A 25,935-nucleotide genomic window follows, 5' to 3' on the forward strand; every position below is an offset into this window, starting at 1 on the left:
GAGGTGAAGACTTTGATGTTTTTAGGTATTTTCATTTAATTTAGATTTTACTGGTGTCTAAAGAATAAATGTAAATCTTCCATTTAGTGTGTGTATTGTTCATTATGAAATAAGGCATTCTTTACAGGATGCACCATGTTTTACATATAATCTATTCATATAACAAATCTGTGACACTAAAATGGGATATTCCATAAAGAGCAACACAGAACAGTTGAATAAAACTTTATTTAAATAACTATAAAGACTTCATATTCACTTGTGTCAATCAAGGCGCTGTCAATCAAACCAATACATGGCCCCTAATACAAAGAAATGTACATATTTCTTTTTTCAAAATAAAACACTACCTCACACTGTCCCAACTATTCACTCAGTCTGTATGTCGCAAGGTGAGAAGAGGACCAAGTGGTTCACACCATTGGAAGCATTTGGAGAACTTCCTGCTTCTTAATCATCAGTATGCACGACAGCATCCATGACACTTCAGCCATAATATGACCAACCTCCAGTAGGGTTGAATCCTGATTGATGACACCTTAATGCTAGTCTGGTTGAAACACATCATCTAGTGACAAAAACTGTAAAACTAGACCAAAGTCCACTGACTTTGTGGGAGGTCAGTGAATTTCATTTTTTCTCATTTCAAGAGAACTTGACCCACAACAGATTTTGGACAATTCTATTGATATTTTTCAGAAGTGGCTAAACGTATCAATATTTGCCCTGTTTTTTAAACAACTAACCTTCCAGCCTACAGAATCCAACCTACTGAAACTGGCAGACTATGGCAACTTAAAAAAACAGCAGGCTTACTTCCATACAGAGAACTGTCCAGTCAAAAATGCTGAATTAAATTGAAGTTGCCATTTTTCTAGAATAATTATAGGAACCATTTTAATTCCCTTGCCTGCTACTTCTTCAGAGAAAAAAATACTTCAGTACACACTATTAGATCTAAATTTCAACATTCTACGTCCCACTGTTATGATTCTTCTATAAAGGACTGTGAGTATAGTAGGCTCATCAGTTTCCTGCAGCTCACCTAAATCCCAAACACAACATTCCAATCCTCAGTGTGTAGATGTGAGTCGAATGGATGAATGCAAATATATTTGGTGTAATCTCTGACAAGGCAGACAATTTGTCCCTGAAATCACATTTTACATATCCATTAGTGTATAGAATGGCTCGAGGTACAAATTTGTACACTACAAAAAAAAAAAAAAAAAATCTCAACATGAGAATGTGTTTACCTCCACACAAACTGAACATTTAAGTCAGTGATGGGTGGGATATGGGTTGGTATTGATTTGAGCGGTATAATACAGAGTGGGCAGGATGCAAAGTAAAGACAATGCACCTAAATGTTGATTATTATAGACAGCTTTTCTAGACTATGTTTTCTTTCCAAATGTCATTAGAGTTTCTGGGACATAATAATTTGGCTATGCAATAAGTCCATGGGAGAAATAATGGAACTCCACCACCAAATTCCACAACGATTGCAGTGTTTTATGAAACTAAGACAAAATATGCAGATTCATGGTTTCACCTTTGGGCATACAGAGCTTTTTAGCGAAGAATCGAAGCCAGGTTTAATACATACGTCCGCCCCCTGGTGACCTCCTCAAAACACAGCGGGTGGAGAAGCATTTTGAGATACAGTCATTTTCAGATCAGACCAGCTGCGGATTCATGTCGTCTTCCCGGTCTTTGCGGGGAGGCGGCTGAGGCTCGTCCTCTCCGGTGTCTTGTTTGTCCCTCTCAGCCTCCACCCAGCTCTGTGGGGCGATCATCTTCTTGGGCCCGTGGGGCGGGGGGCCCAGCAAAGCTTCGATGTCATCGTAGTTCACCACCTCGCGCTCCAACAGCGCATTGGCCAACTGGAAACACAGAGCCCAAGTACTTGTGACTTACTATAATTTAACACTAAGACAGAAGATAATACTGAAGTTACATGCTCAATTAAAGTGAAAGGCTCGGGTTTAGTAAACAAACAAATACTAAACAAATATTTCCCGATGGGAGAAGAGGATCTTACCACTGTCAGCTTGTCTCTGTTATCCAGTAGCAGCTTCTCTGTGTGTCTGTAGGCGCGGGCTATCAGCATCTTGGCCTCCTGAAAGAACAAATGCCATCAAATCAATACTTCATGATGATAATCCAAACGGAAATTCAGTACGCCAACATTCACCGTGTCCTAAGAAAACGAGAATTCATTATGTCGACTCGACATTCACAGTGTACTAATGTTGGCTAACAGGGAGTGGAGAGGTAGTCCAATTTTAGAACCCACATGGTCCATCTGCTGCTGCAGTCCCTGGCTGAAAGGTCGGCGTCCCACGGCGCCTTGCTCCTGGGTGTCCGGGAATGAGACCTGGCCCACACTGTTACACATGCCGTACTGCTTCACCATAGAGTAGGCCACTCGCGTCACCTTACGCAAGTCATCCTGAGCGCCTGGGGAAACAAACGCAGGGTTCTTTACTCACTGGGTTGAACTCATCCATTTTAAGTGTGAAGTAGTCTGTTCATGTGCGGGAAGGTCAGTGTGTCTTGACGATACACTGGTGTGTATCTTTCATTGCCTGTGTGCTTATATGCAGTATATGAGTTTATTTGTTTTTAAATTTTCGGCGTTCGGCTGACACTCAGCCAGAGTGACTTAGAGTGAGTCAAACAGTAGAATAAGCTTCAATTCTGAGATCATCAAAATTATGAACAGCTAATAGTAAGAGGTGTAAAGGTCAGGGTCATATTGCCCTGACAAGAATCCTGTAACCACAGCATGAACATATCAGAGAGAAGAGCTAGGAAATCAAATAAGAGCAAAGGAGAGAGACAGAAGGGATGTTTTAAAATCTATTAAAGTGAGTAGAGGACAGGCGATGTGATTCATTAGGAAGATGGTGCCGCTAGTGTATGTGTGAGCAGTCTTAAGTTAGCTGTAGATGGTGCGTACCTGTTGTAACCTTGTTGAAGGTGATGGCCTCAGCAGCTCTTCCTCCCAGCGCCATGCACATCCGCTCAAACAGCTGCTCCTTGGTGAACAGGTACTGGTCACGGGGCAGGATCTGGGCAAATCCCAGGGCAGCGTTAGTCCGCGGGGCGATGGAGACCTGCAACACACAGCAGATGATGTAGGAAACTGGAGTTGATTGTTTTAGGACTGCGCCTCTTTCCATGTATCCTTCCTCTCTCCTTCTCTTCTTCTAACTTTCTCTGAAATGATCTAGTACTTTCTATGAAATGTTTTTTTTTCCTGTCTGGAACTATGTATACATCTTGGCCAGATCTACATTGTCAAAAACATCCTTGATCTCAATGGCCCTTATTCATAAAACTCAACGGCAAAAGCATTGCGGTGGGAAAAATCAGCGGCTTGATAATTTGAACTCATTCAGAAATTTATTGAGGTGATTGTCATAACAGAGCCAAATTGCTGCCGCCTTGTTCTCAGCGATAGCCCAGGTGACAGCCAGTAAAAATCTACATGTTAATTAAGTGTTACATATTTAACACCCAGTCTGATTATCCACATGTGTGCAAGTCCAATGAACCGTATGTGTCAGAACGGGAGAGAAAGCCAAAACTCTCCCCAGCAGAACTAGGACTGAAGAGATAGTGGCACATAATACAGAAATGTTTGAGAAAGACATGAAGGGTTATTCATAAAACTCACCGGCTGCGTGACTGAGACCGGGCTGAGACCCAGAGCAATTCACTAAACCCCAAGCTGCAGATGGTGTGTACCTGTCGTAACCTTGTAGAAGGTGATAGCCTCAGCAGCTCTTCCTCCCAGAGCCAAGACAAAGTCCCTGCATCTAATATCGTTTGCCAACAAAACTTCCAAACCCGCTTATATCGACTACATTTTGGCCTAAGTGGAGCAATGACGGATTACTAACAAGATATTTGGACAATGTGATAAATTATTAGACTCACAGTTTAGAGGGAACATCGGTCCTGAATGCTCTCCCAAAGAGATTCATTTTAGATATGGCTTCCAAATAAATGGGAGTTTGTACTTGATCTTTGCTCTCCATTATATAATGATAAAAAATAAATATCAAGTTTGGACTTAGGCTAAGGTATACTATACAAGCCATACTCAATTAACTAGGCCCATGACATCATGCTTACCCTCCAATAACCCCTAATGGGACCAACCTGGATAAAATAAAATATAGCAGACATGCAATAATGCCTAAAGGCCTTAACACAGCACAGAGTTTCTCTATTTCAAATAGACAATTTATTTCCTTCAAGAACCGGAGAATTAACATAGTGTGTTACCTTCATGACTGCCTCTGTGTGCTCCAGTAGCCATCCCACTAAGGCATGTCCAGATTCATGGAAGGCAACCACTCTCTGCTCTTCTTTAGACAGGATCTTACTCTTCTTTATACTTCCTGAACACACACACACACACACACACACGCACACACACACACACACACACACACACACACACAGACATGGATCTGCAGTAAGTGGCAACTGTAGACATGAAATACCTGCAATTCCTGTTCCTCCTGCAATTTAAGTAGTGGTGCCCTTTGCATTAGCATCGTACCTGCTATTACTCTCTCCACTGCATACTCAAAGTTGAAAGTATCGATGGACTTGAACCCCTCTCTGGCAGCATGTAGGGCGGCTTCGTTACAAATGTTAGCAATGTCTGCACCTGGAAAGACAAGGTGGGTTGGCAACACAAGCTGTATGATCATCATATGGGAATAGCATCTTAATAAATTGCCACATTATCCACAGATGTTTCATATTTGTTGATCAAGAGCTTACGCTTGTTAAAAACTGCAGCACATATTTAGTTATGGCCAAAGTCACAGATTTACATGTGGCTAAAACATTTACTATTATGTACCACTGAAGCCTGGAGTGAGTTCAGCCAAACGTAGGGAGTAGAAATTAGCTGGTTGGGTCAGCTTCAAGATCTTCAGATGCTGCTCAAAGATCTCCTTCCTCTCCTGGAAAACAGTGAAGAAAACATCAAGGAAACAAACTTGCTTAACTGACAAGCCCAGGTAAACTGTTTTACTGTTTCGATGTTTTGTGTTTGTGTGCTTTCTAATGTAAAATCAATATAAGTGCTTTAGGCTACCTGCAGAGTGGGCAGGTCTATGAAGATGTGCCTGTCCAGTCTGCCTGGTCTCATCAGAGCATTGTCCAAGATGTCTGCTCTGTTAGTGGAGGCCAGGACGATTACGTGGTCTGTCGTTCCCATTCCTGGGTGAGAAAAATAGTTAATGGTTCTCTTAATATCTGCAGCGTTATCAACCGATGCCAATGATTTGTTCTGAGATCCCATGTTGACCTTACCGTCCATCTCTACCAGCAGCTGGTTGAGGGTCTGCTCCTCCTCAGTGTTGGAGAAACCTGACATGTTGTTGGAGCGCTTCTTCCCCACGGCGTCGATCTCATCTATGTAGACAATGCAGGGGGCTCGGGCACGGGCCTCTTTGAACAGGCTCCTCACCCTAGCCGCACCCAGGCCTACACACACACAATACATTTTATTCTCCTCAAAATACAGAATTAATTAGTAGACCTACTTTGTTTTAAGAACGTAACCTCCTAATAAGGCTGCCATATTAAAAGCGGGCTTACCTCCAATGACCTCCACAAACTCAGAACCAGCCATAGCCAGGAAGGGCACCTGGGCCTCAGTGGCCACAGCCTTGGCCAGCAGGGTCTTCCCACAGCCTGGGGGCCCCAGCAGCAGGGAGCCCTTGGGGACTTTGGCCCCCAGCTGCAGGTATCGGTCTGGGTTCTGACACAAGATAACAATATCACTAAGGTAAGTGATATACTTTGATGGGTAAGTTACAGTTTTACTCATTTTACTCATACGCTTTACTCGTAAGATTAAACTTCAGAGTTACGTTAGAACCCTGTGAAACTGGAATGCTAGTTTAACTCTCTGGCAAAGACCATCAGCAAAAGTTAGCCACCACTAATGATAGATCAATAGGAATCATAGGAGCAACAGTGGTTGAAGCATGCCATGCCATGTCACGCCTAGGCTAGGAAACAGCCTTCCTCTTGACATTAGATCTGCCAACACTGTGGAGAGTTTTAAGCAGCATCTCAAGACCCATTTACTGTATACAGACAGGCCTTTAATAATGTGCATTGTTGATTGTATTGTCACTGTATCTTTTTATGTTTTAACTTGTGAAGCACTGTGTGTTGCTTGTATTTTCACTGTGTATGTGTCTTTTTATCTTTTTCACTTGTAAAGCTCTTTCTCCACGTGTCTTGAAAGGTGCTATACAAATAATGTTTTACTTACTTACAGATACTGAAGTTTTACTTACTTACTGGGACATTGTCATTTAGCAATTTAGCATAAAGCAAAGTATTGTTGATTTAAGGTTAAGTTGACTTCACTGAGAATTATCTGACATGTTGCTTCTGCCCCTATGACTCCCATTTGTCAAGTAGTAACTGTGGTAAGGGGTGGCACTGTGAGAATCAAACCATGAATTACAATTTCACCTGATCTTTTGATTACTCTATGGGAAATGCATCATCACTGAATTACATGGAAAAAAATATTCACACAAGACACACGCCAACACATATTCTTTCGAGTCTGGACTCTTACCTTGAGGTAGTCAACAAATTCCTTCACCTCCATCTTAGCCTCATGCATGCCTGCTACATCTTTGAAACTCACACCTTTCCCTGACTTGCCATCCACAATGGTGAACTTGGCCATCTTCAGCTGATTCTGTTAAGTACATTGTGATATGCATTTAGTATGTGAAATCAATAGAATACAATAAGAACCATGAATGTTCATATGCAACTTCTTTAAATGTAGTGTCTACTCACAAAAGCACTGAAGCCGCCCTCTCTGCCACCCATGCCTGCCAGACGGAAGATATACCAGAGAATAGCCACTCCAATGGCAGCCATTCCCAGAGCGTAGACCGCACTGCAATGGAAACAGATAAATAAACATTGCATTGGATCATTATGGTACGAGATGCTTGCCAAAGTGACCAATCTGATTGCCAGGCTACAGCTATTAATTGTGTAATATGTTATATAAAATTAGACAAAAAACAGACAGTTAAATGGATATGCCACCCACAAATACACCCACATGTTTTTCAGAAACCAAAGGGAGATTAATGTTAAAGCAGACAATACAGGGAAGCTAACTGTTACTGTGTCACGAAGCTACCGACGACACAAAATATTAAAGACAGTATTCAGGAGGCAAATGATGGACAGTATCATATCACACAGCCACATCATTAAGTAAGAAGGACTTGTGCGGTTGACACATCCTTGTAACAATTTCTCTGCATGAAGAAAACACCCCTTCATATTTTTGTCAAAACTTCAGCACCTCACAAAAGGATTTGTTTTGATGTGGAGTCTGCATGGAGAAAGGTCATGCTCTTACTTCCCAAAGAATCCAGTGCGTTTGTAGGAAACAGGTATCCTGTCCTTTGTGTCAATATTCAGCTCCTCTTCTGCAGCTCTCAGCTTCTCCTCAAATTTGTCAATGTTGGCAACCTGCATTCTGTACATGAGGGCCAGCCTCTGCCAAAACAGGGAACATGGCAAAGAGGATGAAAAAGAAAGCTTCGTCTCTGTCTGGAGAAAACCCAATTTCATGTTTTTGTGAGGGAAAAGAGGAGGATTTGTTGTGGTCTGGACCATACATAGGTCTTATATAATCAGTTCTTTCGGTGCTGTGCTAATGATACACAAAGAGAAGAGCCTGAAAACTAAGTCCCATCAAAACTAAATATCTAAAAAGGTAGAATAGCAATTCCAGTTACATGAACAAAGGGCTTGAAATAAATATAGAGCATGAATGTAATATCAGAAAAGACAAACCAGGGAGTTAAAAAATTACATCCTTTGGAGGGAAAATAAGTTTCTTGTCTAACTCTAAGTTGCAGAGATTAACTAACAGAAGCATGCATGTTTGCCATAACAGTTCAGATGCAGGTGATGCGCTGTATAATTGTATTAAACCCAATCCAACATACAGGCCTTCCAAAGATAACTGCTCCAGGGTGAAGGTAGATTTCTACGATGTCGCTCTCGGGAACCACTTGCACGCGGGACACCTCTCCCTTGGCCAGCATCTCATTGACAAAGTCATTCCAAGAGATGTTTCCGCCGCTGGTGTTAATGGAGTTCAGCAGGCTCATGATGAGCGCAATGATGAAGAGCGTCCGCAGGCGCTCCCGGTACATCTGGTCCTCCTGCTCACGGCGTTTCTTCTCCTCTGAAAAAGGAGGTAGAATAAAGAGGAAGAGGGTGAAGAAGCAGATTAAGATCACAGTGGAAGGAGGTGAGGTTATGAAACAACAGGCCATGTGTTAAAGCGGTACATCTCTTACCTTCATCTTCCTCTGGAGTTTTTCCCTTTGGTCCATCACTTTTATTTTTCTCTTGTTTGGACTGAGATGTACTAAAGAAGTTTGTGGCCCCTGTAATGAAACAGTACTTCATCAAAAGTAGCTAGCTAAGTAATTATATAGTCATATTCAGGTAGATACAAAATGGTTATTTACCTAACAGATTCACCAAACCAACAGGGTTTTTCAGCAGGTTGTTCTTGATTAACTCTCTGTTTATTCCCGCCATTCCAGGACCCAAGGGTCTGTAAAGAAGACTCTAAAATTGGAAGATTAGGTTCAGGTCATTTCCTCATTACCATTATTTCCAGTGGTGAGCAAAGATCATACATGATTTTACCTTGGGGTCATACCTAAGGGGTGCATGACAAAAGGCAGCACCCATAGGACCAACCCACTTTAGACGTTTTGTTAATCATAGCAAATAGGCAGAAAGTGCAATTACACTTTTATTATAGGTTGACCATAGTCTCACATGCCATGTTCAGGTCATAATACAATAATGCTACAGTCAAATTTCAGCCACGAATTAGTAGCCAACTTCAGCGTCGTGGTTAATCACACACACACCAATGCCACCGCCATAATGACTAAGGACTAAGGCAACAAGTAAAAGAAACTAAAAACCAATCACAAGAATATCATATTTGGTGAATTTGTGATTAATTCTAGACAGCAATGTATGCCAGTCAATCCTGAGGGCAAAGACCAGTTTACCTGAATGAGTTTGTGTGTCTGACTCGTAAGTGTCCGCTGTGATCTTGAGTGAAGCAGCTTTTCATAGTTGGAGCATCTCGACAGCATATCTTTAGCACCATTATTGTGCACAGACTTGTTTGCTAATAAATGAGAGTTTCGTCCTGACAGTGTCCACAGTAAGCTCGTGCTGTATTTTCTGCACAGGACAGCGCGACGTAGCAAAAGCAAAGCTGCCATGACGTTTCTGGATGCGGTAATATCAACACCCAGATAGAGCAGTGCCAAGGAGAAAGCACAGAAACAGTGTCTATTATCTGAAAAATTGCAGCGCCATGGCGAGTTTGTGTGTTCACTAGTTTGTTTACCTCTACCTCAGCTACAGGCTAGCTTGCTATGTTATTCAACCAAGCCACAGCCGAGCAAAGATGTCAACACGAAATCAGCACGTCGGCTCCCTACTCCATGGGCTTCCTCGAGAGAGAAAACTACAAAAAATAATACGTACATCCACTGCAATTCATCTGATCACGAATGTCTATTAATTAACACCGCAGAGGCTGTATTTAACCTGTGCTGAACACGGAAAAATACAGTCACACGCATCTCCAAGCCTTTGAACACATCTTTAGCTCAAACTTTGACCTTCAACCTTTGTTGTTGTTCTTCGAGGACGTACGCGCTGCGCAGAGTTTTGCGCAGGATTGGTGATTACCAGATAATAACGTAGTATAGCCTCGTAAGAAGCAAAGGACTGCACATAATATTTCAATCAGAGATTCAGTGCAGGGTAGCCCCATCTTAACCCAATTTACCTACCCTTTTATTGCAGATAAAGCACACGGTACGTATTTATGACCTTAATTCAAAGTATAAGATTAGGGTGTTTAAGTAGAAAATGTAAAAAATTAATGCTGTAGTAAAAATATGATTGTTTTTTGTTCATATTGGTTGTTGTTTGCCTCATGATGATCATTGACAAGAGGTAATTACTTTCTCAACTTTTTATTCACCACATCATGATACTACCTCAACCTCGTAATGCTTTAATACATATCTTTTTCATGCTTTTATCATTTCTACTTTATGGGTATATGTCTGAAGGATTTGACTAGATGGAAATAAATCGTTTTATAACTCTCTTAGCACATCATAACCCTCAAAATAACACTCCAATTTGTATAATATTATATCATATAATACAAATGTACCTTTTACAGCCTTAAAATGCAGTTGTTTGTTGTCACATAGCCTTAGTAGTTCACTGTTGACACATGCTCAAATTTCTATCAATAGACTGTTGGTAGGCTGTCAACAACTTTGGTTAAGGTTATGGTTAAGTTTAGGCACATAAAGGAAATGGGTTAGGGTTAGGCAAGTAAAATAACTTTAAAGTTAGGGTTATAGGACAGTAAGGCAAAACTCATAAAACAATTCCATATGTAGGAATGTGTTCCTGATAGTCAACACATACTCAGTTGATGAAGTTGTTGATTAGCACTTCAGATGCCACTTATAGTACTAGTGGTTGGTTGAATACATGTTACTTGTCTGTTGAGACAAATCTTTTTGGCAGTAACCTGCATAGTGTCAACAGTGGACTATTGAAATAAAGTGTTGGATTGGGCTTTGAAGGCCAACCTTTTTTGGTATCATGCACGGCTAATTAGTTTGTCAACAAATAGGTGGGAGATATCTGATTAGATCTGCACATTCGGTAGGTCTAATCCTGTCTACTATAGGCAAAATATGCTCTTGGCCCTGCCAACTTAGGACAATACATGACATAATGGCTCTTACTCATGAGTTGTGTGAAAACAACTACCCTGGAAAATCATTCTTCTTTATGGGCCTCTTTGGGCCTCCCTGGACTCAGGATCTTGACAGTTGTCCTTACTGACAGGCTAGATTTAAGGAATATTGCTGTAGCCTACGTTTTCTGAGTTGTGGGGTGCAGTCTGGCTATAGGCCTATACAGCATTAACCACGGGATTGCTTAGCTTTCAGATCTATTTCTAAACATTTTATGGCCAATTTAAAATCTCAGGCCTACAGCCTGGACTAGTTAGCCATACAGCCTTTTGGTAATTCTCTGCAAACTCTGAAAAAATACATTTTCATGTGGCTCCAGCGGTTCATTGAGGCTTCTGGACATGTTGTCCTAGTGAGTAAACATCTCTGATACTCTGACATTGCTCTGGCCAAACTGCCAGAATACTCCAGTAGAGTGCGCTATTACAAAAGCGGATGAGAGGAGCTCTGGATTGGGAAGTGCGTCTGCCTCTCAAATTGGTCCAATTTAGGTTTGCAAAATAAATGTCATGAACACATTTCTCGAGTAAACACGGGCAAATTTGGTTGTCAAATTTAAGACATAGTTTATGGAAACAGAATTACGTCACCGGTGCTTGTGTAAGATAAGATGCTACCTCATGCAACATATTTGAGATGGAGAAAAGTCATGTTTAGCATTGGCAAATGATCACTGTCAGTCTCCCTCTCGAATATAAAGTAACGACAACCACAAAACGTTTCCAGACAACCGTTGTGCTCATAAATAAAAATAAGCAATATTTTGGATACAACACCTTTAGCCTACACAGTATGAGGAATGACGTGTTAAGGTCAGGTTGAGTGACATTTGAAATAACCCAATGAGATTCGAGAACTTTTCTTCCAGCCAATGACAGCCTTCGTTTCATCCGCTTGTGTTTCATTTTGACCACTCTGATAAACGCTTGCGTCAATGGATGTGTTCGTTTTAGGCACCGGTACATACCGTTTACTCCGAAATTAACCTCGCCTGGCTTATAAATTGAAAACAAAATCAACATTTTTGTAGGTATCAAATTATATAATCTATATAGGTACCACTGGTTATATATTTTTGACAAGTGAATTGAAAGTATCCACAGTCTATACATGATTTTATATAAGAATGTCTACATTCACAACATTAATAAAATGCATACAAACAGTCCGACAAGATTAATCACAGTGACCGCAAAGCTCGTATTTTTTCCATGAATTAATGGAAACAGTAATTATAGATTGAAAGCAGCAGAGTATCCGCTGTTTAAGATCTCTCAAAAATATTAACTCGAGTGCACCTAATGTCCGTACTCCATTTCCTTTGCCTGGTCCTCCAACTGTATAATGGAGCTTGGTCTCCTGCACTGTAAACTGTGGCCCGTGGTCAGCCATGTTGGAGCACCCTACAGGACTATCCTAAAGCAGGAACAGTACTCTGTCGGGACCCACAATGGCGTCAGTTTCGTCGGCGCAAAAATGGTATCCGCCCACACGCCAGCGCGAATCACGGCCCGTGTTTCATACCGAAGCGTTTCCTTCCCATCTGCACACTGAAGTCAAAGGCCGCTCGAAAACCGTTCGAATGGGTTTGCTGGAGAGGATTAAAGCGAAACAAAATATGATATTTCGATGGTTTACGTTCACCCAAGTAAGCCTTCATTTTTAAAAATGGACAATTAAAGGTTTGCACTTGGTGGTGAAGACAAAATATCTACCGTATACACGCGTTTTCGGGGATATTTGAATCTTTTTCGGTCGTCTGTTTGTTGGTCTTTGCGAATTAGCTAGCACTAGCCTTGATGCTAGTGAGCTGGTTTTGAGCTGCGATGGTTGCTGCGAGTTTATGCGGATGTCTCCGGTCGAGTTTTTACTGAACCGGGGGCAACAAATGGGATCATCCAGCATCGGCCGAGAGCATCGTGGGATAGACTTGTAGTTTCATAAAACTGTTTTAATTTGTGGAGATTCAGACACAGGTAAGCCACATTTTATTGATTGAACATAACAACAACAAACTGACCATTGCTTGCCCCCTAGGTTTGTTGTGTAAGACTAACATCCCCTTCGTTTACTGAGGATTTTACAGAATGAAAATGTTGAGATAACGTTATCCGTATGGATTTTTATTAACACTATTTTTTATTTTTATTGAAATACATAAATATTTAAGCGGGTTGCTCTGTATCGTCAACGGAACCTGGTTGTTGTTCTTTTCTTGAGGCCTGACTGTAAAAGCTATAGTAAATTGGACTTAAAACAAGTGTTTCATTATTTTCATGTTTTACACGTTCCAGTAACGTTAAGTTGGTAAAATCATTAGGTACATTGGTGCTGTGCAAGGTTACATGCTTAATCATATCTGATTCGACCACAGTTTGATTTTTGAACATTATTTTTTGTTTTGGAATAAGCAAGTAGCCCAATACACACACACACACACACACACACACACACACACACACTCTGTCTCTCACTCACTCACTCACTCACTCACTCACTCACTCACTCACACGTATAAACAGATTAACAAATCAGCCCTATACAAGTGTTTTGGAATGCTGTTCTTAGAGGCAGCCTTGGAAAATAATCACTTACATGGTTCACATACAGCAAGTTAGGTTCTGGAGTAGCCAAATGCACTGCAGTGCATAAAGTGAAGCCATTCACCACATTGGTTACAGACTTTCAGGACTAGCACAAAAGCTAATCTGCTGTATCCCAAACAATATGGTGATCATGGAAATTTCAAGGGAGAATAATGTGCAACCATAGACCTACATTTGGCTACCACAACAGTTATTTGGGCAGTAGACCTAACACAATAGTATTCTACCTGCGTTTCTGACACATCTAGGTGAGCGTATCTAGCAGTATAAATTCCACTACTTCCCCTGTCAAGAAGCACTCTCCATCCTGTGCATTTTCTGTTCCAGCACTAAAGCCAATTGAATGTGTGAAGAGAAAGCTACAAGTCTAAGAAGAAAGGGAATGAATCAGAGCAGCAGTAGTTCATAAAAGACCTACAGAGAAATTGTGTAAGCTGTGTAGGCCCAGGTTAACTACAACACAATACAGAACTGTGCTGCAACATACACAGACCACCTAGATTCATCAGGAAGTGTCTGTATGTAGTAAGTAGCCAACCAGTGGGTTGTGCAGATGGATAAAAGTCAGAAGTGCCTGTAGTTTGGCATCCCGCTGAATACCAGCCCAATTCCAGCCCTGGAGTGCCTGGGTTTTCAGTGTTGAATAATGTGTAGAAGAGGGGCATAGCATAGTGGGACGAGAGACAAGCTATAGAGGAAGCAGAATATGGATGAGAAGCTCTCTACTTTGGTGCAGTATTAGTGCTGAGGAAAACACTGCAGTGCCGCTGGTGGTGTTTTCCACCAAGATACTGCGAGTGTTTCAGCTTGTTGGGGCGTTCACGTTGACTACACTGCAGAGGCAGTGATGCATATCTCACCGTCTCCCTTGAGCTTGCATAGGACCTATTTCTCTATGCTACAGTTAAAGCCCCAATTCTTGATGTGTGGGATTTGAAAATAAACTAGGCTTTTTGCAACACTCTCATCAAATTGCAGCTCTAATAGTGTGCAGGTCTAGCATATCTCACTCCTGTGTTTACATTGTGAATGTAAACTATGCTGACCTTTTATACAGATTCAAAATACATTTGAAACTTGTTTCGCTTTCACATACATAGTGTAATCATTGTATCAATAGGTGTGTCACTTAATTTGATAGCATAAAATCTCCAGTTCTTTGCTTTTCTGCAGTGTAGGCCTACATTTCATTTTTTTTACATGTGGGTTATGGATTTGGCATTTGTATTCCTTTTAAAGTTTTTTTTTTTTTTGGTATGGAAAAATTTGGTAGCTTTCAGGTTTTACTACTGTAAAGTCTTTGAATTTGTTGCAGTGGACTGGTAAATATCAGTGACAGTTCATAGTTTGGCTCAATCTGCTTTGACTAAATACAATTAAACTTTGTGTAATGCTGAATAAGGATGGTTTTCCATTCAGCTTGACGCTCCTATATTGTAACCCCTGCGCAGTTAGCATTAGTGGCGACCAGATTTTGCTGCTGTTCTTATGACTGGTACCAGAGGACCAAACTATGCCTTGTGCCTGCAACAGGAAATGGAGTTCTGCCGGGGTCAGGGAGGTCAGGAGCTATGTTGGTAGCTGGGAGTCTCACATTTCCTGTGATAGAAAGTCGGCCAGCAATTCTGTGTGTCTGCTTTGTCGATTGGTCTTCTGCTGCCCACAATTCTCCCACTACATGCCTCGGCCCAAGACCCACAGCACAGGTTTCCAACCATGGCCACTTCACCCAGACCTGGATGGGACTCTCAGTTGTACTCTCTTTCAGTGCTTGCCTTCAACATGTGACGTAGGAAATTTGTGCTTGGTGCACCACGGGTCAAGCAACCTCTGGGTTGCTTGTGGATCAGCTCGGTGCGATGCTGAGGAGTCTGCAGTGCCGAGTAGGAGTGCAGACTTCAACATGGCCGACTGCTGTGTCTGCGTGGTTTTGTCCCACCACTTCCTCTCTGTGTTTCTGATTGGAGGCTATTGTGCATGAGTTGCATTGCTCTGTTACCTTAGCCTGCAGCAGTGGTTCATCTGATGTATCTGCAAGCAAAGGTTACTATGAAGTCAAATGATGCTTGAAATGGAGGGATTGTTTATTATGAAGTTGGCACATTGACGTCAGTAGTTTGAATTCAACTTTACAGCGAAGTTAAAGAAATTGCACAAAGCTTTGTCTTTTTGTTTATATCAGTGGTCTTGTCTGTACATCAGTGGTCTTTAGGGAAACAAAATTGGTTCTCTTTGTGCCCTCTCGCCCTGTTGTTATGTGCAATATGGTATAAAATGGTGAGTATGTGTCTGACAATAGCAGCAGTAAATTGTGCGGTTTCTTCTTTTAATGTTGCTGAGGTAACCTACTTCTTGAGGTTAAAATGGGAGAATAAAACGGCTGCTTCTCAGGAAGAGGGAAAATAGGCCTTCAGCTGCAACTCCAGCGCATACTCTGCCTGCCTTCTGTCTATCCAAGCTCTACCCTCCCCCTCTCGTGCTGAGTGTGGCCCTTTAGGTAAACAAGCATGGCTACTCCTGTTTCTTGCCTTTCTCTGTCTCTGTCTCTCTCTGTCTGTCTCTCCCTCTCTTTCTCTCTATGTCTCGGTTTTTCTCTCTCTCCCTCTCTTCCTCCCTTTTCGAGTTGTGTAAATCTTTTATAGCTCCTGTCCTACCAGCACAATCTCAGCGGACACTCAAATGCCATCTGAAGCCCTTTGAAATCCAGCCTACTCCTTTTCCCCCCTCCTCTATCCTCGAAGCGAAATGGAACAAAATGGCGGGCCCCTATCCTGCCGTCTCCCTCAGGGACAGTAGAGCCTCATTTGGGGGTTTAGGAGGTCCTGATGGCTGATGGCTGATGGCTGATGGCGTCTTTTCCTCGTCTCAGGTTGTGCTTACTTGCTAGCCTTCCACTGCACCACTCTTGATAATATTTTCTCTTCCCCGAGTCTCTTGTACATCAAAGGGAAAGGTTCTCTTTTCTGGCATGCTGCTGCTTTTTCAGAAATGTACTTTTTACAGACTTGGCTTTTGATCTTTCTGATAGAAGGAGCGCCCTTGGAAAGGGAATATTTTTTGCTCTTATTTTTTCCATTGGTATTAGTATGCTTAATCATAATTTCAGGAATAGGGAAAATTTCAAATCCTGTATCACAAAACAGTTGGCTCCCAGGGTTTGATTTGCTTTGCCATTCTGGCAGTAATGCTTTATAATATGGACAGGCCAGCTAGAAGTTGGGTAGTATGCCATATTGGCCGTTCAGATTATAGGAATATAGATTAAGAAGGCTCATGACCCCCAAGGTATTATGGTGCAAGGATGCAAAGGAATAGGGCTGGGTGATATACCGAATATTTACCAAAAGCGACACCCTCTCATTGACCAAATTTTCTACATACCAACTTTGCATAAACTGTTTCATTTGTGTTGCTTCAGTTAAACTAAGAGTCGCGCTTCAAAGTAGCATAGCCAGTGTATAATCGGCTGCGTCAAGCCAGCCAGAGATGGACAGAATAAGACCGGAAGTAAAGTGGTTTACCTTCAAAATATAGGCTATGGGCAGTTTATAATCAGCGTCAAGCCAGCTAGTTAAGGATGGAATAAGACCGGAAAATAGGTGGGTTTGCCATCAAAATAAAAGCATACTTTTTATATTCATGACACTAGTGGTGAATGTAGTATTTCTGCACCGGGGTTAGAAAAATAAACAAATTATTGTTTCATTTATCGTTATTGAGGTAAATGTGACAGTAGACTATATAGTGATATGAATCTCAGGCCATATCGCCCAGCCCTGCAAAGGAGGGTTTTAGCCTCACCAAACCTGTTTTCAGACTCATTCTATATTCAAAAGAAATGAGTACTAAACTGTAAATGGGGAAATTTGGATTTGTAGAGCTAGGCCTGAATTTATTGCCTGATTGAGATATCTCTGTATAGAGTACCATTTCATTACACTTTCAGTTGCATTCTGAATTACCCAAAATAGGCGCCGTTTTGTTTTTTTAAAGTCACAGTGGGCTCACACTGTGTGAACTCAACTTATTCAACTTATTCATTATTTCATTTATCCTAATTGCTGCTTAAGCTCATTCACTCACACTATGGCATCATCATAGTAGTTTGAATATTTGACTGGCTACTACTGACATTCCAGATAGGTGATTCAAGGATGGATTTTAAGGAAGAATAACAACAGGTGAAAGTAATGGCTGGGTAAACAATATGCCTTCACCTTTTTGTGTGTGTGTGTGTGTGTGTGTGTTCCACATGGAGAGAAACTGAGTGGATAACCTCTTTTAGGGGAATGGCTGTATCTCTGAGTGTGGGCAGACATGAATTGGGAAGAATCACGGGGTGGGGGGTTGGGGGTGCAAAGCTGGAGACAACAGTTGGTGTTTTGATTGGATGTACTGCTAAGCAGGAGGCTGCACGGGATGATCTATTATCCATACGTGGCATTGGCAATGTCCTGAGGTTAGTTGGCCAGGTCTGGGAGCTGATGGCAGAGACTGTCTCTGTGACGTGTCCCTCTGGGCTCGGCTGTTTTGGTCTGCTCAGCCCGTCGCTGACAGAAAGGGAAAGAGACTAGACAGGCATTCTTGCCTGGAATCACTTGCCCTCTCCGTTCCTCCTCCTCACTCTTAAATGTTTCATAGTCTTCTCCATCTCTGTAGGTGCAGATCTGAAAATGTTTTTTTGTCTTGCTTATAAACCACCTCTGTCACTCTCAAACAGGTTTGGGATTGAGAATGATTGCCGCTTTCAGAAATGGCTTCATGCTGACCTGACTACTGTTGTGCTCAGAGGCAAATAGCTAGCACTAGCAGCTAGCTTAATTTTCTGTGGGCCCTGTTGTGCCCAGCCCTCCTCTCCATGTGGGGGATAAGCTATAAGCTGAGATGGTGGGGTGGGGGTGATATGACAAAGTGTTGGGTGGGGGAGGGGGTGGTGTGGCCTGGCTGAATCTCAATCACCAGGGCCCTTTAGCAGGGCTGGCCTTTTGATGGGCCAGCTGCAGCCATTCAATCCACCCATTTACATTGAAATGCAACGACAGGAAGGGGGGAGGGGAGGGCAGCGAGGAGAGGGGCCTCTGCGCCTGTGCGGGTGGGAGGGGAGTGAAAAGCAAAGGCATACCTAACTACCAAAGAGAGAGGAGGTCCGTCAGTCAGGGCCGATGCCCTGCTCACCCATTCACCCAGCCCCAGCCATACTTTGTTGTCCCCAGTCCGCCGCAGGGCCATATACTTAACACAAAGGGTCTGCACCCTCTTTTGACCAGCACATGCATTTTCACCACTCAGCTCTTTTCTGTCTTTACAGCCAGGCCAATGGCAGTGATTTGCGAAGGTTGTGGGTTGTCCCATCAACCGTTTTAACAACACTGTACTGTTATACCCATTGTTGATGCTGCTTTTTGCACTTTTCCTTCTACATAGTTTGGGGGTAGTTAGCCGTTGACAGAAGTCTTACTTGTGTGTGTTCTCTATCAAGGCTTATTTATGGAGCCTATTTGGGCAGTGATGTTTCGAGTTCTTGTTGCTGGCTCACTGTAATGGAGGTCATACTGCGCTGTTGGCTGGTAAAGGAAGCCTGTTCTGTAACTCATTAGGGGCTTCATAGACAAACTGTGGTTCAGACAAATGAGGCCAGTGTGTCATATTCCTGAGTTCATCCAGCTTTCCAGGATAACTTGGATCTCCTCAGAGGTGTGTATGTGACAGTGATTGAACGGATTGTCTTGTTTTGGGGGGATGGGGTAAGCACTAGGGTAATTAGGCCTGGGTCGGCAGGGTGTTTGTTTTTTTAACATGTTCTGAGCTGTCTGTAAGAAGTTGGGACAGGTTTCTGGCTGGCTGCAGAGACTTGCCCCATGGTCTCCCTCCTTTATTTTCTCTCTCTCCTGGCTGCCTGGTGGCTAAGATCACTAAATCTGTTGAGCCAGTGGCAGAGCTCCACACCTTTGTTTGTTTTGTACCAAAATCCTCCTCTGTTGTAACTGCACTTTGAACTGACGATGGGGTTACAGAGGTGGTAGCAGCAGTAGTAGACGGTTGACAACAGCGTGGACGGTTTACATATTTAGCCCACATTGATCCAGACAGTACTTTACCTGTTTTTCACACTAGGTGAAGAATCTACCATACAATTGAATGGGACAACTTTGGAAAGTCAAGCTAGTCATTCCCCGTGTGTTTTGCATGTGCTGCCTAGGGCCTCTCCTGCCGTGCATGTGCATCAGCAAAGGGACATGCACATGGAAAAAAAGCATGAAAGCTAGCAGATCATTTGAAGACATACCATAGGAAGCTAGATAGTATGGCTGTCTTTATAGAATTTTGCAATAAGTGACTGGAATTGTTATGGTTCTGTCATGATTCTGTAATATTACGGAGGTTTTACCGTTTTTCTATGCTGCTGTGGATAAATCCCACTGGACTCTGGATGCAGCCTGTCACAGCTACAGCTCTGTGAATACAGTTTGAGACTCCCTGTTCCTGTACTTTCTCAGTGAAGTGAGAATCAGATTCACCACGAGATAATCATATTTTGCCAAACTGTAATCCATTGGTGTTATTTCTGAATGCTGCCTGTGTACCTGGACTTGAGATGGTATCTTCATGGGTTGATTTCCACGTGTTATAGCGCAGAGCTACCAGCATCGCCCAGGGTTTTGCTTCACATAAGTGGTTGTGGCTTGTGCCAAGCCAGCTCGCATTTTCATAACAAGCACTGCATATTTTGGTCACTGAGTCTTGAGTCATTGAGTCATACTCCCAAATTTGAAATGACTCTTTAGTAGTCCTGTTATTTTTCTCCAATATGGTCACTATTCTAAGAGCAGCAGCCAAGACAAACTATTATTTATATTTTGAATAACAGTGGTAGTGTGATTGCTAGAGGGCCAGAGAAAGTACACCATCAAATTTAATTTTCTATTGTGAAATTTAAAATAGTTTTTTTAAGTCACAGAAAGGGTGAAAATAAAATGTGTTTGCCATATCTCATTGTAGGTGCAGGAGTAGGCAGTAGCTAGTGTGTTTAACCAGAGCAGTCTGCAGGGAGTGGAAAAACACATCATCTTCAGTCGGCCTGCACAGGGACTTTCCCTCCTGAATATGTGGCAGCTCTGTGAGCAGAGTTCTTAAAGCTACAGGCCAGCTTGCGTTCACCCTGGCTATCTAGGCTTGTACATTCACATTGTAGCCCTGTCACACGCTGCAAAGATATTTCACCATGTTGTTTGGTTTGCCTATAAAGGAAGCATTCTAAAAAAGAAGTGAAATCGAAGAACAGGAAATATAGAGGACATTTCAAGTTGGCCTGGAGCTAGCTATAATCTTTCCAGCCTATCTCTTCACTGTGAGTGTCAGCCAAGGCTTAAATATTCAAAGATCTGTGATTCAGTGACTGGAGTCAACTAAACGTTGATCTTGCGAGTTGTTTTGAACTGGAACCCTCTTCCCTATAAATATACCTGTTTTTGTGTGTCTGTGTATGTGTATGTGTACGTGCGTACGTGTGAGGGTACGTGTGTCAGTCATACTCCCTGCAGTGAATCTTTTTATAGAAACAGCAGCCAGCAGTGTAATCTCTGGTGTGGATGTAGGACAGCCTTTTATTCCTCCTCATTACTTATGCAAAGCCAGTTCTCACCCACAATCACTGCATTGCCTGTTTGAATGTGACATTTTCATGAAAAGGAAAGGGGGGGGGGGGGGGGCAGTTAAGCACTAAACATACATATAGTTTACCTTAGGTGTTACATTTCCTCCTCTTGTCTTGATTTTGGTTTATAGCTCATTCTTAACTATCACAATTTTTTTTTTGTGTAGTCTAGTGGTTTTTGTGGGCCATGTGGCACTGCGGGTGGACTTTTTAGGAAGAACAACCTTTCCAGTTGCAGAATGGGCCGAAATTGAAATCTATTTAAGGCTACAGCTGTTCTATTATGAATGTTTTTCCTAATGAATTATTTAGTTGTGGGTAAGGGGGTTATATTTGGAGTGGCTGATAGAGGGACGGAGGGAGAGATCAAGATAAAGAGAAGCAGAGGTGAGGCCTACTGTCCCTCCAGCTGCTCTGTGCCCAGCCAGCCTCACATGCTTTTCCTGCAGGTCTGCGTCGACACCCACAGGTGCGGCCATGGCATGGACACAGCAGTGTACACACTCCCCGCACAGCTGTTGTACACATACACACATCCTCATTGTACTCATGTGCAACATCTGTTAAATTTCATCATATCACCCCTGGATTCTAGGGTAGATTGGATTGTCCTGGCTGCCGGCTGAACCCTGCCCAGCGGTACGCTGTTATGCTGCTCTCTCACACACTTGGCCAGGCTCTCCTCTCCTCTCCTCTCCATGTCTCTCTTCTCTCCCTGTTTGCTCTCTGCCATCCTCACTTCTCCCATCTTTACATCTTACCTCCCAGCCCAGCAGTACGCTTTTGTACCACTTTCTCACACACTCCTCTCGTCCCCCCCTTGCTCTCTCCCTCTCTCTGTCACACTTTCTCTGTCTCTCTCTCTCTCTCTCTCTCATCCTCTCCTCCCCCATCTCTACCTCTCTACAGCAGCACTGGTTCCTCAGGAAGCGCTGCTCGCAGGAAGCCAAGGGCGTTGGACCTAACCGTTTGCCTCGTTTCCTCCTAAAAATCACTGTAAATTATACACTGACAGCTATAGAGAGTTTTTGTCATGCAGGTACCTTTATAACCCATGTAGATAGCTTCATACGGCAGGCCTTACTGTTGTCCCAAACCCAAATGTGCAAATTTACAGTAAGCTAGTGGCATCTCCATTGAAGGGGTCTCTAGCGTGGAATTCATCTTGAGATAACTGGTTTGGTTTAATATTCATCAGCTCATTGGGCCCTGTGTCTCTCAGTCAGCGGAACAGATCTTCACAGGAACAGTTTATCTGCTGTAAAGTAAGCATAGTGTGATTGACTGAGAGCTGTGGTGGTATAGAAGTTTCTCTTGCCTTACACTTGAAGATGGCATTTTGGCTTCATCTTCGGTCCTACTTCCACAGAAGGTGGAGAGTGCTGTCACTTGCTTTTCATCTGTGAGATCAAAGCCCTCTGCAGCAGGCCCCTTTGTGATTTACCTTTCCCAGCTAGGAGAGAGGAGGAAACAACACACACAACATGTAGTATGGGTGTATGTTCATGGTATATTTAATCATATCTCAATTTAGACATACAGGCAGTAAATATTGATGGAAAGTATTTTCTGGCACCCTTGAGTGTTGCTGCGTAGCAGGCTGGTTTTCAGTGACGATTCCTACAGGGTAAAACTGTCCCTACACACCCACGAACTGCCGTAGTGATTTCCCCTCTCCATCGTGTGCTCTGCGGTAGTTTCACCCTGATTTAATTCATGCATATCCCGCTCTGCTGGGCAGACAGCTTTCCGATGAGGACAGAATGAGAAATCGCAGAGAGGAACTCAGCAGGTGTGTTTGGTTCTGGCCTGTCGGGAGAGTGAAGATGGGCAGTGACAAACAAGCCCAGCAGAATACAAGGAGGGTCTGAAATGGCTCCTTGGCAAGGTGACAGTGACCACACACGCACATACACATGCATGCATGCCACACACACACGCGACAAGCAGAGTTAGCCGTGCTGATCAGTTCTTGTTAACGAGATATCGGCTAGCCAGCCTGCCTGCCTGTCAGCTGAATAGGAAAAGAAAAACCACTCTACCGTACTATCAACATCACCCACTATCACACCCATCCTGTGGATCGATACTATCTGTTAACCTTTCTGAACATGTTAGGTGCATGTTGTAAGGAGGCACACTGTATTTTGAAGAACAAGGTGAACCCGCAATGATAGAAATCTGTGAGTTTCACTTCCTTATGTGGGATTAGATAGCAGGCTTGATTGTTGTATACATGGATTTAGTATACTGTATATGTGTGGAGACTGGAGACAATGTATGTCAGCAGGAGAGTTTTATTAAATGCCTAGTTTTTAACTGGCTGAGAATTGTGTGGGTGAACGGAAGGCCGCAGGCATTCAAAAGCAACACACTCGACTTGTTCTGCGGTGTGAGAGCATGTGCGGGTGTTTATGTCGATAATGTACCATGTGCTGCTGCTCCTCCATTTCCAATATTCATGGAGCTCTGTCTTCCTCTGCTACCATGGCAACAGAAAGTGACAAACAGCAGATCTGTAGAAACGCTCAGGTTCTGTGAGGCTGAATGGTAGAGCAAGCTGCCTTGAAAGAAAACCAAATGCTACCTCAGTGAATAGGCTCGCTGGCCTTCACTTATAATGCCATTGTTAAAACCATTGCAAATTCAAGTGCAAGACAATTGTAGGAACATAGTCTCATCTGATTTATGAAACTTTGCTACCCATCTATTTTGAGCAGACAATCTACCATAGAAGGCACAGTTTTGGTTAATGTATCCACATTTGGCAGTAAGGAATCGCCAGAGACTTCACAGTGCAGTATCACAATACTTAATTGCCCATAATATGCATTATCATAATTTGGAATTTTTGCAATACAGTTTGTTTTGCCATTGAATATAATGTGGTGTATCACAATTATTTAATGTAAAATTACAGTTTAAATTCAAATTACGGCTCAGAGAAAAGCCCAAAATAAATATTATTCTAAAGAAGTAACTGCATTATGGCAAAGCAATACAGTGTCTAACATTCTGTTGTACCCCATCTGATATTCATATGAAAGTGTTTTTTCACAGCACCCATAGACAGTTAATAACTAACAAGTACAAAGTGTTGACATCTAGCCTATATGTAGCCAGCTATTTATTTTTCTAGCTATTAAGCTAGCTAGCTTTTCATCTCTATTTAGCTAGTAGACGTTTTCTAAATTAATATTAAACTACAACTAGGGCTGGGCGATAAAGCGATAACGATATCTATCGCGATGGAACTTATACTCAATATAATGCATGCTTGATAGAAAGGTCGATAGAAAGCATTGCTTGGTTGGTTAAGTAAGCAGCTGCACACAGCGGAGAGAAAGCCTTGGAACAAAGTTAGGTTACACAACCAACGCATCAGTCAATCATATAGCAGAAACGGAGAAACCAAAGTGTCCACCAAAGACCTGTGGAAAAAACAAACCGACCGAAAACGGGTCACCTGTTTTTAGCGTTCTGAGTGGTGGACCTGTTCTCAAATTGAAACTATTTCAACTTTGTCTGAAGTGCACTGCTCATCAATCAGCAGGGGCGGGACCAAGAGCTGGCATCCTGCCGTTTTGAAGCTAACGTTAGCTAGGCTAACGTGTAGCAGCATCACCCGGAGACGTCTTCTCAGTTCCCCGCTCCAGCACTCACCAGATGCTGCCAAAGCGCTCAGCACCAGCGCTTCAAGCGTTGCATAGCGGTGTTAATCTAGATAGATAGCGTGTGTTAATATAGATAGATAGCGGTGTTAGTGTAGCTGTAAAAATCCTGCACGTGCTTTCTGTTTTGGTTGCTGAAGTTGAGAAGAGTGGTGGAAGGAAGGCAAAGAAAGAAATGAGTGTACCGTCGGAGAGAGGTTCGAGCGTTGGCTCAGAAGGAATCTTTATAAATCATGTGAGTTGGCAGATTTTAGATTTCAGGCATTGAATAACTTAATGATTATGTAAATGCTGTATTTTACACAAAGGATATGTGCTGACCGGAAATTACAGTTTTTTTCTGAATGTTCTACCTCACAGTTCTTAAATTGTACTTCCTTGCATTTGTTTTTTGGGAGACACTTAACAGTAGACCTCATTTTCATGTTCTCTTCTGATTGAAAATAAAAAAAGCCTCCAAATAACATTGATATCTTCAGCTTTCATTCAAAAGGTAATTTTTAAGCCTGACAAAAATGACTTTGTTTAGCCTATATCGTGATATATATCGATATCGACTGATAAAAAAATATTATATTGTGATAAAGATTTTTGCCATATCGCCCAGCCCTAACTACAACCATACCATACAGGGAACCACTTCATCACTTGCATGCACACACACATCAAGATGAAATATGGGGGTGATGTTACTAGTACAACTCAGTTCAAAAGGATTAATAACTTGCTCACCGGAAGATCCAGAAAGATCATGGGAATTGCTGTTCTCAAATAAACTGGGCAAGGAGCAACATCTTAGATTCGCTCTAAGCCAGTGGTCTCCAACTATGTGCTATTGAAAGCCATGTTTATGCAGGTTTTCATACCAGCCAAACACTACAGCAGCTGATTTCACTGATTATTTTCTTCTCTCTGGTTGAAGGTGTGCTAATCAGCGAAATCGCCTGGTGTTGGTTTTGGTTGGAATGAAAACCTGTTTTCAAATGGCTCTTGATGCCACATGGTTAGAGACCACTGGCTTAGAGCGACTGTTTGTTAGCATTGTTTTTATCATTTTATTATATGGAATATATCGGGTTATGTCT

General features: G+C 42.4%; 2 protein-coding genes across 5 annotated transcripts in view; one reads left to right on the forward strand and one right to left on the reverse strand.

Annotated features, from left to right (window-relative positions):
* Positions 1-9,694, reverse strand: part of spg7 (SPG7 matrix AAA peptidase subunit, paraplegin) — a 240,869-nt gene extending 231,175 nt beyond the window's left edge. The window contains exons 1-17 of one of the 2 annotated variants that reach the window (XR_013507323.1): positions 9,129-9,694; positions 8,568-8,670; positions 8,394-8,483; positions 8,037-8,278; positions 7,442-7,581; positions 6,862-6,964; positions 6,632-6,757; positions 5,632-5,794; positions 5,344-5,517; positions 5,126-5,250; positions 4,889-4,991; positions 4,580-4,690; positions 4,300-4,415; positions 2,966-3,122; positions 2,300-2,463; positions 2,045-2,122; positions 562-1,886 (exon numbers count right to left, since the gene is read on the reverse strand). Coding sequence is in view for 1 of the 2 variants with exons in the window: in XM_071919534.2 (XP_071775635.1) it covers positions 1,680-1,886; positions 2,045-2,122; positions 2,300-2,463; positions 2,966-3,122; positions 4,300-4,415; positions 4,580-4,690; positions 4,889-4,991; positions 5,126-5,250; positions 5,344-5,517; positions 5,632-5,794; positions 6,632-6,757; positions 6,862-6,964; positions 7,442-7,581; positions 8,037-8,278; positions 8,394-8,483; positions 8,568-8,670; positions 9,129-9,347 (2,421 nt within the window). In the remaining variant the exon portion in view is untranslated. Of the gene's footprint in view, positions 1-211; positions 1,887-2,044; positions 2,123-2,299; positions 2,464-2,965; positions 3,123-4,299; positions 4,416-4,579; positions 4,691-4,888; positions 4,992-5,125; positions 5,251-5,343; positions 5,518-5,631; positions 5,795-6,631; positions 6,758-6,861; positions 6,965-7,441; positions 7,582-8,036; positions 8,279-8,393; positions 8,484-8,567; positions 8,671-9,128 lie in introns of those variants that run through there. The other variant, XM_071919534.2, reaches the window with a different exon arrangement.
* A 2,825-nt stretch (positions 9,695-12,519) lies between these two features.
* Positions 12,520-25,935, forward strand: part of ankrd11 (ankyrin repeat domain 11) — a 104,543-nt gene continuing 91,127 nt past the window's right edge. For all 3 annotated transcript variants that reach the window (XM_078282642.1, XM_071919518.2, XM_078282644.1), the window contains exon 1: positions 12,520-12,895. The gene's annotated coding sequence lies outside the window, so the exon portion shown is untranslated. The remainder of the gene's footprint in view (positions 12,896-25,935) is intronic.

This window comes from Centroberyx gerrardi, chromosome 1 (assembly GCF_048128805.1).
Source record: "Centroberyx gerrardi isolate f3 chromosome 1, fCenGer3.hap1.cur.20231027, whole genome shotgun sequence".
In the NCBI taxonomy this organism is placed as follows: Eukaryota; Metazoa; Chordata; class Actinopteri; order Beryciformes; family Berycidae; genus Centroberyx; species Centroberyx gerrardi.